Source organism: Neophocaena asiaeorientalis, unplaced genomic scaffold, assembly GCF_003031525.2.
Source record: "Neophocaena asiaeorientalis asiaeorientalis breed wild unplaced genomic scaffold, Neophocaena_asiaeorientalis_V1.1 scaffold346, whole genome shotgun sequence".
Classification (NCBI taxonomy): domain Eukaryota; kingdom Metazoa; phylum Chordata; class Mammalia; order Artiodactyla; family Phocoenidae; genus Neophocaena; species Neophocaena asiaeorientalis.
This window is the reverse complement of record NW_020175400.1, coordinates 2,545,401-2,560,068: the sequence shown is the minus strand read 5'-3', so window position 1 is coordinate 2,560,068 and position 14,668 is coordinate 2,545,401. Positions and strand designations below refer to the sequence as shown.

Genomic DNA, 14,668 nt, shown 5'->3' with positions numbered 1-14,668 from the left:
TTGGTGCACAGGCCTCTCATTGTGGTGGCTTCTCTTTGCTACAGAGTATGGGCTCTAGGTGCGCGGGCTTCAGTAGTTGTGGCTCGCAGGCTCGAGAGCAGGCTCAGTAGTTGTGGCTCACGGACCTAGTTGCTCCACAGCATGTGGGATCTTCCTGGACCAGGGCTCGAACCCGTGTCCTCTGCATTGGCAGGTGGACTCCTAACCACTGCGCCACCAGGGAAGTCTCTCCTATTAGTTTCTAACCACTAGTTGTCACAATATCAGGATCTTTTAATCACAGAAGATTTCTTTAATACATAATTTTAAAGTTCCTATTATATGCCAGGGACTGTTCCAGGTGCTGACGATATAGCAAGGGATAAAAGAGACAAAACCCTACCCTCACAGAGCTTACATTGTAGTGGGAAGAGACTAACAGACAAAATACAGTGTTTCAGGTGGTGAGAGAGAAACAGGGAAGGTGTATAGGGAATACCAGCATTGGGGCGTGGTCTAGCCCTGAGGTCAGTGGATGGGCTTCAGGGAGTTGCAAACCACCCAAAACTGGGTGCACGGGAATTCCCTGGCAGTGCAATGGATAAGACTCAGTGCTTTCACTGCCATGGGCCCGGGTTCAATCCCTGGTTAAAGAACTAAGATCCCGTAAGCTGTGTGGCACGGCCAAAACAAAGAGAAAAAAAAACTGGGTGCACAATTCATTCCTGATGTGCATTTGGCAGGGGGTTGGAGAAGGAGTCCATAGTTCTCAAGAGAACACTTAGACTTAGAATCAGAAACAGGGTAAGAAACCACCTATTCAATCCAGGTTTATTTTCAGCTTTTATCCTCTTGGATTTTTGGTGTTTTTGCGGTATGCGGGCCTCTCACTGTTGTGGCCTCTCCCGTTGCGGAGCACAGGCTCCAGACGCACAGGCTCAGCGGCCATGGCTCACGGGCCCAGCAGCTCCGCGGCATGTGGGATCTTCCCGGACCAGGGCACGAACCCGTATCCCCTGCATTCGCAGGCGGACTCTCAAGCACTGTGCCACCAGGGAAGCCCCGGATTTTTGGTGTTTTTGAATCCTTTCTGTCCCAGCCTTAGGAATCTCCAGGTAGATGTCTCTTCTCCCTGTTAGTAACATGTCTGCTAATGTTTCTGTGTATACTTTTCCTTTCTCAGAGGTCCTTGTTGAATATACTTAGCAGCCAAGAAGAAGACTTTAACAGCAAAGAAGCCCTCCTACTCGTCACTGTTCTCTCCAACTTGTCCAAGCTGCTGGAGCCCTCCTCCACTCAGGTATGAGTACCACTCATTCACTCCCACTTAGCATCCCTCAGAAGACAGGGAGTATTACGTCCTAAAGTATATATCTAAATGTCTGCTTGAAATCTGACTTATTTAAAATAATATATTCAGTTATGCTTCTGAATTAATATAAGATGTATAAGATGTACCTTTCGCAACATAGTGTTTCTACCATGTTATAATTACTGCTTTTGTTTGTTTGGCCACTGTCAAGGATAAACAGTAAGCACTACAGAGAAAATCTTATTTATCTGTGGAGTTCAGCCTTCTTAATGTGGGTTTTTCCCCACTCTTGGTGTTTTCTCTTCTTTTCTAAAATGAAAGTATGTTAATTATCAAGAAGGTAGCTGACATTCAGCAGTTAACTTTGTCATCAAGGTTAGCTGGTACTGAGTTTGGGAGAGAGTCAACAAAAGGTGATAAGTCAGAAAGCATGATCATAGTCCTAAAACAGAATCAGTTCTGCCCAGATAGGTTTTAGGTATATGTGTATGGGTCTGCACACATACACGAAGAATGTATGTACCCACATGAGCATTCACACATACAAAATAAGAGAAGTGCCACATTTTGTGGGTCTGTTCCATTCAGGAGTGATTTCCCTAGAGGATGATAAAGAGAGTCCTTGAGAGCCTAGGGCTGTGTGGTTCTACCACACCTCTTTCCTGATCTGTGAGGAGACAAGTTGGAGTGCTGAGATGCAAGCCTCCTTGTGTAAGGCCTTGCTTTAGGAAGCGCTAGCCAGACCAGCCCTGTGTGTTATGGTGTTTGAGCACTGGAAAGCAGACTTGATTTTCCTGTTGTCCTAGTTCCAGGTAGCCCAAAGAAAATCCCTTTTGTTACTTATGTCATCCTAGATCCAAACAACGCATCTGCACTTTACCTTCAGCTTCATTCTTTCATATTGCTACTTATGCTGCAAGGAGCCCAGGATTAGGAAGGAAACACGGACAGAGAATTGGAACATGGTGACATCTGAGGGAAAATAAATAGATTTGGAAAGGCTAATATAAACAGGAAATTTTTTAAATTTAATTTTCATCACGTACCCCCTCGTAACTTCAGGTAGTCTGTTTAAAATTTTTTAATTTAATTTTGAATGGGTAATAAAGTTCTATGATTTGAAAAACAGAAATTATAAAAAGATTTACAGGAAATGGTCTCCCTTCTATTCATGTCCTCCATCTGTTCAGTTCTTCTTTTCCCCCGATAAGTAAATAATCTTCTTTTAGTTTCTTATGTAAAGAGTTTTTTATTCCTATACAGCAATATGAATATAGATTCTTATTCCTGACCCTACCCTCTTCACACAAAAGCTTGTTCAGCATCCTGCTTTATTTGTTTCATTTAATACTGTATTCTGGAAATCAGTATTCTACAGTAATCACTGTATTCTGGAAACTTTTTATATCAGTTCGCAGAGAACTTTCAGTTAGCCTCTAAATTGATCTTTTTCCCCAACAGATCAAAAACTAGATTCTTTTTTTTTTTTTGCGATACGCGGGCCTCTCACTATTGTGGCCTCTCTTGTTGCGGAGCACAGGCTCCGGACGCGCAGGCTCAGTGGCCATAGCTCACGGGCCCAGCCGCAACGCGGCACGTGGGATCTTCCCGGACAGGGGCACAAACCCGCGTCCCCTGCATCAGCAGGCGGACTCTCAACCACTGCGCCACCAGGGAAGCCCCAAAAACTAGATTCTTAATCATTGTTTTACTCTTAAGTATCACTGCATTTCAGTGCCTTTGTGGCTGAAAGCCTATCCCAAACAACTGCTGAAGCAGAAAGCTGAGTGTGTATCTGGCAACACAGGACCTACTATCCCAAGACCTTAAGCTTCCCTGAACTCTTTTCTTTTTCTTTCTTCTTCTTTTTTTTTTTTTTTAATCCCTCCTCCCTTTTAACCTCCTGTGGCCTCTTGGCTCCTAATAGCTAATTCAACTATCACTATGGCCAGGATCTTACTCTCCTGCACCTCTGTTAGCTTACTGTTCTTAAAGATGTCTCAAATGCAGAGAATGTGGGGCATGGGAAGAGGAAAAAGGGTACTTTAGCCCTAGACCGTGGTGGGAGGGGCAGAGGAAGCTCAAAGGGTAAGAGCCCAGACCCCAGGACCTTTGGCCCTTAATGAGGGCATTGAGAATTGAGTCATATGCTATATTTGAGAAAAGTACCAATAAGTCTTCTCATAACTTTGGACTTATTTTTATGCTATTTTTAGTAGATTACTACCACTTTAGATCCAGGCACGTGTTTTAGCGGGTGATTTGCTTAGACTTGGAAAGGTCTAGGGCTCTTTTAGTCTGGCAACACCTAGGTCTGTCTTTTGGCATGTTTCTGTAATATCTGAATGATCTCTAGTTTGTGCAGATGTTATCCTGGACAACTAAGATTTGCAAGGAAAACAGCTGGGGTAAGTTTCCTGACATGTTTCCTTTTAGGCTTTATATAAAATCATCACCACCAAACAACATTTAGAAAATTCACCAGAGTGGCCAAAATGAAAAAACCACACACAATACCAGTACCAAGTGTTGGTAAGAATATAGAGCAGTTGAACCTCTTGTTCGCTGCTGCTGGAGCTGTAAGTTGGTATAACCACTCTGGAAAACTGTTCAGCAATATCTAACTACTAAAATTAAACATATGCTTATGATCCAGCAGTTCCACTCCCAGCAAAAATAGGTGGAAGAATTCTCACAGCAGCACTATTCTGATAGGCAAAATCGAACCCAAACATTCATCAGCAGTAGAATGGATCAAGGGATTGTGCTGTATACACACAGTGGAATACTGTAATGAGAATGAACAAACTCCACTGACACACAACATGGAGGAATCTCACACACATAACATTCAACAAAAGACAACAGACAGATAAAAGAGTACTTACTGTACGATTCCATTTAGATAAAGTTCAAAATCAGACAAAACTGGATTACACTTACAAGGCAGAATAGCAGTTTCCTTGGTGGGGGGAGGGGGCAGTTCTGGGGTGCTAGTAGTGTTCTGTTTCTTGACCTGTGTGCTAGTTATGCAGTGATAGTGACTAATAATGGGAAACATCTCCCTTGTTTGGACTCGTGGATAGAAGTGCACCTTTGTGGGAGAGCTGCCTTGATTGGAGTGTGTGCAGCACAGGGATATTGTGCCTGAAATATGATGAGCTACATGTTCCAGTTAGGCACCCCACACCCCCCAAAGGACTGACTTGGATTATAACTAGCTTTTCTTTCCTTCCCACTCCTAGAGGATGCCTCATTTTGCAAGGGCTTGATGAATTTGCTCTTCAGCCTCCATGTTTTGTGTAAGAGTCCTGTGACCCTGCTGCGTGACTTGTCCCAGGATATCCATGGACATCTTGGAGACATAGACCAGGTACCATAGTGAGCCTTTAATACAACACCCTGAGTTGGGGATAGAGGCCAGGGGAACAGCCTTACTGTCATATCTCACCTCTCTTTCCTTCCTCAGGATGTAGAAGTGGAGAAAACAAACCACTTTGCAGTGGTGAATTTGAGAACAGCTGCCCCTACTGTCTGTGTAAGTGTTGATCCCCGACCCTTTGGAAATAGCCTTGTCTTACCTTCCATTTTATTCCCTGTGAAGAGTGAATTATAGTGGCTCACCTCCTGAGGCCTGTAACCCAGGTGGCCATGGTTATCATATTACACCAGCAGCTATGTGCAATGAGCCATGCCAGGCATTCTTTTCTTTCACAGTTACTTCTTCTGAGTCAGGCTGAGAAGGTCCTAGAAGAAGTGGACTGGCTAATCACCAAGCTTAAGGGACAAGTGAGCCAAGAAATTATACCAGGTAAGTTAACTAAAATCTGAACTGGAGGACTGCATAAAAGCAGATACCCTGAGCTCTGTTTGTTTGTGCTAGATTTCCAAAGTAATGAAGGAAGTAGAAGGTAGTGTGCCTTATGACAGCATGATTATTAATGTATTCTGCATGATGAATTAAATACATGCTCATTTTCCGTACAGACTTCCTAGTTAATGATGTTTTGTTGGTTTCTAAATCTCTTTCACTTGAACTAGAAAATAAGGCCAGTTGGGTTTGAATATGCCAGTTTCCTTTCCTTTCAGAAGAAGCCTCTTCTCAGGCAACCCTACCAAATCATCCCATTGAGAAAGCCATCATCATACAATTGGGAACTCTGCTTACATTTTTCCACGAGCTGGTGCAGACGGCCCTGCCATCAGGCAGCTGTGTGGACACCTTATTAAAGGACCTTTGCAAAATGTACACCATTCTTACAGCGCTTGTCAGATATGTGAGTATTGGAGAGACAGTCACTACTATCATTCTGTCCCACCCAGCCAGGACATTACCCCCTGCTGCAGAATGCCCCTGTGCAGAGAGCTCTTGCCTACATCTTTGCAAGTGATGGTTTGATCAGTAGGTGACAGCCGTCTCCACAGGCCCAGAAATAACAGTTGAGGCATAATTCTAAATGTTTTTAGAGGCCCTTGTTTCTTTAGGATATGAGTATTGTAGCACCTGATGGAGAGTAAATGCCTCTTCAAACACCTTCTAAGACTCAGTCTAAACTATAGCTATAGAACTTAATCTGATTCCAATTGCACAAAAAATTAGACTATTGCAGACCAGTCTGGGCACTGACAAGGTGTTTGTTCCTTTAACAAGTGGGTGTTAAATGCCTCACAGGTCAGGTACTAGGGTAGGGAATAATTATTTTTAAAAAATAAAAGGCATAACTTGCCCTGGGTTTAAGTTAATGCTTCTTAGTATCTGTTAACAAGAAACTCTTTTTGTACTTGCAATATTTTGATTCTCAGCAGACATTCAGAGAGTGATAAGAACTAGGTAATTTAGTTCTGATTCTAGCAACGACCCACATTAAATACTTAGAAAGGCACAGACAACCCAAGAAAGATAGTAGACCACCTCACACCATGTACCCAAACAGCAGTGTGGCCATTTCTGAGAAGGTGCAGCTCTGGCTACAAGGTATGGCTACTAAGCTTCTGTGGTAGAAATACTGAGAACCTCTAATCTTTATTGGCTTTTTCTAAAGCAAAAACAGCAAAGTCATTGGTTTTCTAGATGCAGGGACTACCAGCCTGAAGGATTTTTAAAGCAATAAACAGAAGAAGTCAGAAACAGAAACCCTTTATTACCTGCTGTCTGGGAAGCTTTGGAGCTTAGAGGAGGGGGAAAAGGAAGCCTTGAGTCTAGGATTCTCCATGAATATGGTAGCTTATTTTCTTTTCCCTCTCCAGTCAGAGCAATAAGTCATACTCCGTTTGCTCACTGAGTCACTACCTGTAGTTTCATGGGACATTTATATAGGAGGGCATGCTAAATCTTGGAATCTTTTGTTAGTATCTCCAGCTGTGTCAGCACTCCAGAGGAATTCCGAAAAATATGGAGAAGCTGGTGAGTTGAGAATGCCTTTCCTAGGAACGGGGAAAGCATCTTATTCCCACAGTTACATTGATTTCCTTCTCCTTTGCTGCAGGTGAAGCTGTCAGGTTCGCACCTGACCCCGCTATGCTATTCTTTCATTTCTTACATACAGGTAAGTGATTCAGAGTCTGTACCAAAATGCATCCTCAAGTAGGAAAGGACTCCTTATATTCCCAGGGGACCACTAGGTCACCTGAGCTAAGCGTATATAAAGTTTCTTCCCTACTTACAGTAAGCCAGAGGTGCCCATATGAGAACAAGCCAAGGTTTGAAGTCTTTACAGCAAGGAAATCTTTATATAAAAAAAAAAAAGTTTGATTTAGAGAAGGCATTTGATATGTGTACACTTGGAGCAGGGGAGAAACAAACATGCTTGGGCTCAGTGACTTGGTTTATTTCTGGGTGATTCCAAATCCATGCCTTTGGGCATCCTTTGGGAATGTAAGTAAAGTAGCACCATAGTGAGAATGAATGAGGTGATGCATGGAAAGTGCTTAACACAACATCAGGCAAGTGTTCTCTAATGTTAGCTGTTCTAAAAAATGAACATGGCCTTACAGCATCATTTCCCAAGCTGAACTCTATGGAACGTTTTGCCAAATAGTAATATTAGGTATTAAAAACACCAAGAACAGGACTTCCCTGGTGGCGCAGTGGTTAAGAATCTGCCTGCCAACGCAGGGAACATGGGTTCGAGCCCTGGTCCGGGAAGATCCCACATGCCGCGGAGCAACTAAGTCCGTGTGCCATAACTACTGAGCTTGCGCTCTAGAGCTTGCGAGCCACAACTACTGAGCGTGTGTGCCACAACTACTGAAGCTGCATGCCTAGAGCCCGTGCTCCGCAACAAGAGAAGCCACCGCAATGAGAAGCCCGCGTATTGCAACAAGGAGTAGCCCCCACTCTCCGCAACTAGAGAAAGCCCACGTGCAGCAACAAAGACCCAACGCAGCCAAATAAATAAATAGGTGAATAAATAAGTTAATTAATTTAAAAAAAAAAAAGACCAAGGACAGCTAGTTAAGAGGCCAAGCTGAGACTTGAACCCAAGTACTTTGACTCTACAACAGGGGTCAGCAAACACTTTCTGCAAAAGGCCAGATGGTAAATGCTTTTAGGTTTTGCAGACCATACAGTCACTGTCACAACTAAACTCTGCTGTTGTAGCATAAAAGCAGCCATAGTCAATACACAAATGAATGAGCTTGGCTGTGTTTAATAAAACTTTATTTTAAAAAACAAGCAGTGGGCCTCTGGGTTGTAGTTGGTTACCCCTTGCTCTAGAATCATACTTGGTACTCACTGACATGTAAAATGTTGGGAGGTTTTGGGGTTTTGTGTTTGACCCCATTCTCAAGCTCTTCTGCTTATCACCAGGCACCTTCTAGACTATCCTTTTTTCTACATTACAGAAAAACCAGTTTATGTATTCCCTGGATATTTCCCCCCTTCTTGATTCATATTTGACTTAAAGCCTTACTTGACGAGTCAGCTGATCCACAGGCAAACATTTTTCTCTTTGTGAGATGTGCTTAATGAGTGACCTTGGGCAAGAGCCCACATGGTTCCACTAACTCCAACTTCTATCTAGAAATCTGGATTGCATTTGCCACATCTTTCAGAGAGCTGTTTATTCTCTTATAGCCCCTTTCTTTTTCTCATAGCCTTGGATCTCAGTGGGAAGAAAGCAATGAAAGCCATTGCTCCAAAACCCTTAGCATCCTGCTCAGAACTGTATACCTTTAAAAGATGCTTCTGGGCTTCCCTGGTGGCACAGTGGTTGAGAATCTGCCTGCTAATGCAAGGGACACAGGTTCGAGCCCTGGTCTGGGAAGATGCCACATGCCACAGAGCAACTAGGCCCGTGAGCCACAACTACTGAGCCTGCGCTCCGCAACAAGAGAGGCCGTGATAGTGAGAGGCTCGCGCACCGCGATGAAGAGTGGCCCCCGCTTGCCACAACTAGAGATAGCCCTCGCACAGAAATGAAGACCCAACACAGCAAAAATAATAAACTCCTACCCCCAACATCTTTAAAAACAAAAAAAAAGCTGCTTCTCTTCCAGCTACAATTTTAGTCCTACCTAAATCAGCAGAAATGGGCAGTAGATGGGGTTGATTTAGGGAGTTCCAACAAGCTGCCATATTGGGTACAACTTTTAGGAAGATGGCTCACTTCCCATTTGGTCCACATGAGTTCTATCTATGGCTGATACTCTGCCCCTCCCTTAAAAAGTCTTTACCCTCTACCCTGCCTTCCAGGGCCAAAAGCAAGTTTCTTCATACCAGCATCTCTGGGATCCCTGCATTTTCTTACTTTCCAGAACATGCCGTGTGGACCAAGCCTCCTTCCTTTCATATAGCTCCAGTAGTATAATTTGTCTCCATTTGCAGGTCTCTGTTTTTAATTTTTTTCCTTGTCATGTGGAACGTGGTAATGTTCCATTCCTGGAGGGCACAGGACTCCCCTTCAGGTAAAAGGTTCCTGTTTGTGTACCTCACACTTGTGTGGTCTCTCCTGATGCATGTCTCAATTCTCTTCTGCCTTATCAGAATCCTGTTCTTCTTGGCTCCCTTTTATTGGTTCTTCCTTTTTCCAGGAGCTCTTTATTCTCTAATTATGTACAACATAGGGAAATAAGTGTTCCTATGACCTTTAAACCCTTCTGGAGCGTGTACCACTTGTCATGTAAGATACATCGCTCCGGGAACAGCTTCTCCAGCTTCCCCTTCTTTATGCAACCCTTTTAGCTAACGTCCCAGTTGGGAAACACCTATTTCTACTTAACCGTGACAGTCCTTTTGTGCCTCACTAGTCCCTTGGCTGCCGTGCTATAGTAATGGTTGGTCCTGCCCTCACTTCCATGTGCTAGATGCATCCAAGAGCAAGATGGTAAACCTCTGAACAAAAAATAGAAAAATGAGGATTATAAAGCGTCCCAGAATGCTTCCCACCTTCCGGCATCTGCTGCAGGATAATCTCTTCACCCAGACTTGGTCCCCCTAAGAGCTCCCCCATACTCCACTGTAATCATCGTACTAGAAATTTACCACTAGCCTGCTAGCTCTACAGAACAATCCTCAGGAATAACAGAATCTGTTTCTATTTCTTTAGAACAAGAAGAGTAAGAGCCTAAAACATGCAGGAGAAAAGAAAAAGGAGAAAACCGCTGCTGGGCCCACAGCTGTGGTAAGCTGCTGACAGTGATCAAGATGTGGTTGCTGGGACTTCCCTGGCAGTCCAGTGGTTAGGAATCTGAGCTTCCACTGCAGGGGGCATGGGCTTGATCCCTGGTCAGGGAACTGGGATCCCGCATGCCGCACAGCACGGCCAAAAAAAAAAAGTGGTTACTGATGAACCTTGAAAATATTAAGTGAAAGAAGCCAGTCAGAAAGACTACATAATATGAGTCCGTTTATATGAAATGTCCAGAAAAGGCAAATCTAAAAGGACGGATTAGTGGTTGCCTAGAACTGGGGAGTGGGGGGAAGGGGGGTGTTGGAGAAACTGGGAAGGTGACTGCTAAAATGGGTGTAGGATTTCAGGGCGGGGGTGAAAATGTTCTAAAGTTGATTATGGTGATGGTTATACAACTCTCTGAATACACGAAAACACACCGAACTGTACAGTATAAGTGGGTGAATTATATCTCAGTAAAGCTGGGGGGGAAATGTTTGTGTATGGCTCCTTCTCAGCTCATGGACTTTATGTTCAGATGGAACATCTTTTCCCTCTGAACCAAAAAACATATACTTTATTCAGGAAGTACCAGAAAATCTTGAGCTCTTTCTTTAAAAATAGAAATAGCTTAGGATAACCATTGCGAAGGAACTGGTTTTAGGAAAAGTTAATGAGTGCAAAAGGTGCTCCCTAAAGGATGTGAAAGAGTTGGAGAGGGTGCAGGGAAGTGGGTTCTCTAGTGCACTGCTGGCAAAGGTGAGAATTCAGTACTCTCTCACGGGGGCAGTGTGGCAATAACTGCTCAATTTTAGACCTATACATTCACACACACACACTCTTTACTACAACAATTGCATTTTTAGGATATAGAAATTGTAAAGGCCTATGTACAGAATAGTCCTAGCAGTGTTGTAAAGTAAAAGTGAAATACTGGGAAAACTACGATACCCACTGATAAAGGACTGGCTAAATGGGTTTATAGTACATTTATACTGCAGAATACTATGCAGACATGAAAAAAATACAAATCTAAATGTTCAGATACAGGATTCTCTCCCAAGATAATGTTAAAAAGAAAAAAAAAAGATGAAAACAATGTCCTCATTTGTAGTTTCAAAGAATATATATAGAAACATGTCTATATACTTAAGAAACATATGGAAGGATCTACAAGTTACAATTCAAGTTGAGGGGAAAGAGATATATTAATACCAGCAATGAAAACTCATATGTAGACTAGAGAGAGGAAATAGAGGTAGTGTAGAGTGGGCTCATTGTTACAAGAATATCAAGTCAGGCAACCAAATATCTACAAATGGTCCATCCCTCAGCCAGTTTCTAGATAACAGATATTTAGGAATTATAAATAGGAGGATTCATTGCAATCTCCATTAGCATTTAGGTCCTTTGCTGAGAGTGAACTGTTAAAAAAATCTTAATTACTGGTATATAAGTAAAACTGCATTTGATTGGAAGACTGACTAGCTTTCTTCCAAAGCCATGAGCAGTTCTGCTACAGACAGCTTCAGAGGACTTTAAGAACCCTTGAAGGGACTTCCCTGGTGGCGCAGTGGTTAAGAATCCGCCTGCCAGCACAGTGGACATGGGTTTGAGCCCTGGTCCAGGAAGATCCCACATGCCGCGGAGCAACTAAGCCCGTGTGCCACAACTACTGAAGCCTGCATGCTACAATTCCTGAAGCCCGCACGCCTAGAGCCCGTGCTCTACAATGGGTAGCCTCCACAATGAGAAGCCCCCGCTTGCCACAACTAGACAAAGCCTGTGCGCAGCAACAAGGACCCAACGCAGCCAAAAATAAATGTAAAAAAAAAACCACCTTGAACCCAAAACTTAGGTCTTCTCTTCTTTGTCCTGTAGGCCAGAGCTCTTCGGGAAACCAAGCCAATCCCTAATCTCATCTTTGCCATTGAACAGTATGAAAAATTTCTCATCCACCTTTCTAAGAGGTCCAAGGTAAACATACTGTTTTCTACCAATTCCATTTACCCTGTGAAGGGACCTGGCAAACTGAAGCAACACAACTGCAGTGGGGGAAAAATGTGCAGTTCTTTTCTGTTTCTGATGGCCTGAATCCAAACATTCATGGATTCAAGTGGGTGTGTGCCTTCCTAGAGGAACTGAAGGGTTTGTCAGAGATAGTTTAGGCTGTCCTGGGCAGGACCTATCAGTAGGAAAATGTGCCCATGTTTACAATCCTGTCACAGGTGAACCTGATGCAGCATATAAAGCTCAGCACCTCACGAGACTTCAAGATCAAAGGGAACATCCTGGACATGGTTCTTCAAGAGGATGAGGATGAAGATGAAGAGGTCAGTGCCTGCTTCTGACTGAAGTGCAGCAAGCCCTAGCCACCCTTTCTAACTGGGGTTAGCAGCCTGTCTGGGGGCAGCCACGGGTTAGTGGAGGAGCAACAACCACAGAGAACGGGCCAAAAGGTGGTCAGACAAAGATGAAACAGGCTCCTCAAGAGAGGGGTTGTAAACTTGGAACCATACCCAGTTGCCCAGGCTTGTATACATTTTGGGTAGACATTTCCAGAAAGGGGGTGATGAAAACAAGACCCCTTTCTGTGGGTCTTCCCCTGTGATCTTTTGAACCATTGGAAAATCATGAGCCCAAGCATTCTGGCTCAGAAAGCAGTTTACTTCCTCTTTTATCATGCCCTCATTCGAAGGAGGGCCACTCTATGATCAGCTCAGGTTGTCATGCCAGTTTCTTATCCTCCTTTTGCCCTCTGATAAGACTAAAAGGGAGAGGAACAAACCAGTTACAGCAGCACACCGTGAGCCCTATAGCATCTCTGAAGCAGAACTCAATGTTTCCTTACCTCTAGTGCCTAAAATTTCTATCACCTCAGGTTTGTCTAACATAAACTGGGAGTTTACATAAAACACCCTGGATTTCTAGCGTCTCAAAAATTTTTAACTTACATTCTTCAGTTTATCGCACTCCAAGCCATAATGCACCTGGCCCCATCCACTCCCTTTGCCTACTAGGCATTTGAGTTCAGGGGAGTTATGTAGCATCTTGATGCCCCTTCTCTGTCATCTTGTCCCACGCATGTCCCCAGGTATAACAAAAGCCCAAAAAAAGGAAGTTGGCACCACCTTACTCTACCGGTAGAACTCTTCCCTTCTCCAACATAATTACCTCCCAGGAGTGGGAAAGGGGAGAAAGCATGACTAACACAGGCTTTGATGAGAAGATAAAGGATCTTTGTTTTTATTTCCACTGCCTCCGAGCAGGCTTATCACATTTAGAGCGTTACTTCTCTCCCCTAGGGCACTGCATCAGAGCACGAGGGACAGAACAAAGAACCAGCCAAGAAGAAAAGGAAAAAATAAATGAAACGCCTGAGTTAATGTGAACTTTGGGGCTTCTGCTTTCTTTTCACCCAGCAAGCAACAATGCCCCCTTGTCCTACAGCCTGCACCAGTGTTGGCATCTTGGTTCTGAACTAATTGCACCATCAGTTAGAGGCAATCATTCTTGGCAGGTCCTGCTACTGAAAAATGGCTGGCCTTAGGCAAGCCCTTTTGCAAAAAAGCACAGCTGAAAGCCTGAGTTTAGGAGCCTGCACTGCCCCGATGAAGCTCCACGGGAGCAAATACAGAGCCTCCAGACAGAGCTATGGTCCAGGCTGGCTTCATTTTTCCAGGGAGCCTTTGGTGAGTTCAATTATCTGGTAAATATCCAGTGCTTCACCTGAAAAATAGTGCAAATTGGTTAGGATGCTTCCTCAAGAATTGTTAACTCAGGTCAGAAGTGAGAAAAGGAACTTAATTAACGTTAAGGTCAAAAAGTACGAAAGGGTTCAGAGTAATTGCCAGGAATGGTAATGTTACATTTGGGGAGGATCTGTTTTCTTTTTTGTATAAAATAAGTTTATCTTAGATACATAGGAAATAAGCTTTTTGATTTACTTGTTTGGCACTCAAAGCACAGTTTTTTCACTTAAGAATGTACTTTGACTTTATACAGTAAATCTTCAAACATTTCCGTTGTGGTTGAAGAGGGAAGGGAACAGATGGAAGAAACCAGAGTTTCAAACATTCCTTCATTTACTGTGAACAACTTTCTAGAAACACATGCCTTTGTGATTTGAGCATCATGCTCACTTTGGAGCCAGGGCACATTATAAACTGAAACAGCCCAGAACACAGCACAAGAAGTAGACTTCTTATCCTCTGGTGCCCCAAGCTTCGTGTTGCCCAAGACCACTTTCTATGCCTAACGCCCTACGAGTGCGTAACGAGGAACAAAGGTGTTTGTGCTCACCCTCGGGAATCCCGTATCTCCTTTCCATCCCAGTTGGGTTGGAAGGGGTTTTACAATCCATGGTCACTTCCTTCCTGAGGCACTGGTCGATATCGACTGTACTGAAAAAGGCGACTGACTGGGGCAAGTCATTCAGACCCAGCTTGTAGGCAAACATGCACCTGAAAGAGACCCGACCTCCTCTCACAGTCATGTCCCTGCTGTGAATCCAGGAGAGATGACCTGGTATCCGTAAGGCAGAGCCTCCCCGCAGCCAGCTCTGTTCACTTAGCAAAGAAAGCTGAAGGGCCAGTGCTGCCCGCTATCCAGCAGCCGAACACCTCCCGCTGAGACACGTGCAATTATGGACTCAAAACACACCTGTTTTTTTCCAGTTTGGTACACTTTATTGATGTCAAAATTTCAATTATTGGGCCAGAATTTGAATATATGAGGACTTTCATTAGCTCTGTTAAACATAAAA

General features: G+C 43.7%; 2 protein-coding genes across 7 annotated transcripts in view; one reads left to right on the top strand and one right to left on the bottom strand.

Annotated features, from left to right (window-relative positions):
• The window catches only part of FANCI (FA complementation group I), an 87,239-nt gene extending 73,944 nt beyond the window's left edge, over positions 1-13,295 (top strand). For 5 of the 6 annotated variants that reach the window (XM_024766433.1, XM_024766431.1, XM_024766435.1 and 2 more), the window contains 12 exons: positions 1,163-1,279; positions 3,648-3,699; positions 4,537-4,664; positions 4,761-4,829; positions 5,009-5,102; positions 5,381-5,568; positions 6,642-6,695; positions 6,778-6,837; positions 9,841-9,915; positions 11,785-11,880; positions 12,132-12,236; positions 13,209-13,295. In XM_024766433.1, the coding sequence (XP_024622201.1) occupies positions 1,163-1,279; positions 3,648-3,699; positions 4,537-4,664; positions 4,761-4,829; positions 5,009-5,102; positions 5,381-5,568; positions 6,642-6,695; positions 6,778-6,837; positions 9,841-9,915; positions 11,785-11,880; positions 12,132-12,236; positions 13,209-13,271 (1,101 nt within the window). In that variant the 3' untranslated portion in view covers positions 13,272-13,295. The remainder of the gene's footprint in view (positions 1-1,162; positions 1,280-3,647; positions 3,700-4,536; positions 4,665-4,760; positions 4,830-5,008; positions 5,103-5,380; positions 5,569-6,641; positions 6,696-6,777; positions 6,838-9,840; positions 9,916-11,784; positions 11,881-12,131; positions 12,237-13,208) is intronic. The other variant, XM_024766430.1, reaches the window with a different exon arrangement.
• A 260-nt stretch (positions 13,296-13,555) lies between these two features.
• Positions 13,556-14,668, bottom strand: part of POLG (DNA polymerase gamma, catalytic subunit) — a 17,612-nt gene continuing 16,499 nt past the window's right edge. The window contains 2 exon segments of the mRNA XM_024766480.1: positions 13,556-13,632; positions 14,206-14,366. Of these exon segments, the coding sequence (XP_024622248.1) occupies positions 13,556-13,632; positions 14,206-14,366 (238 nt within the window).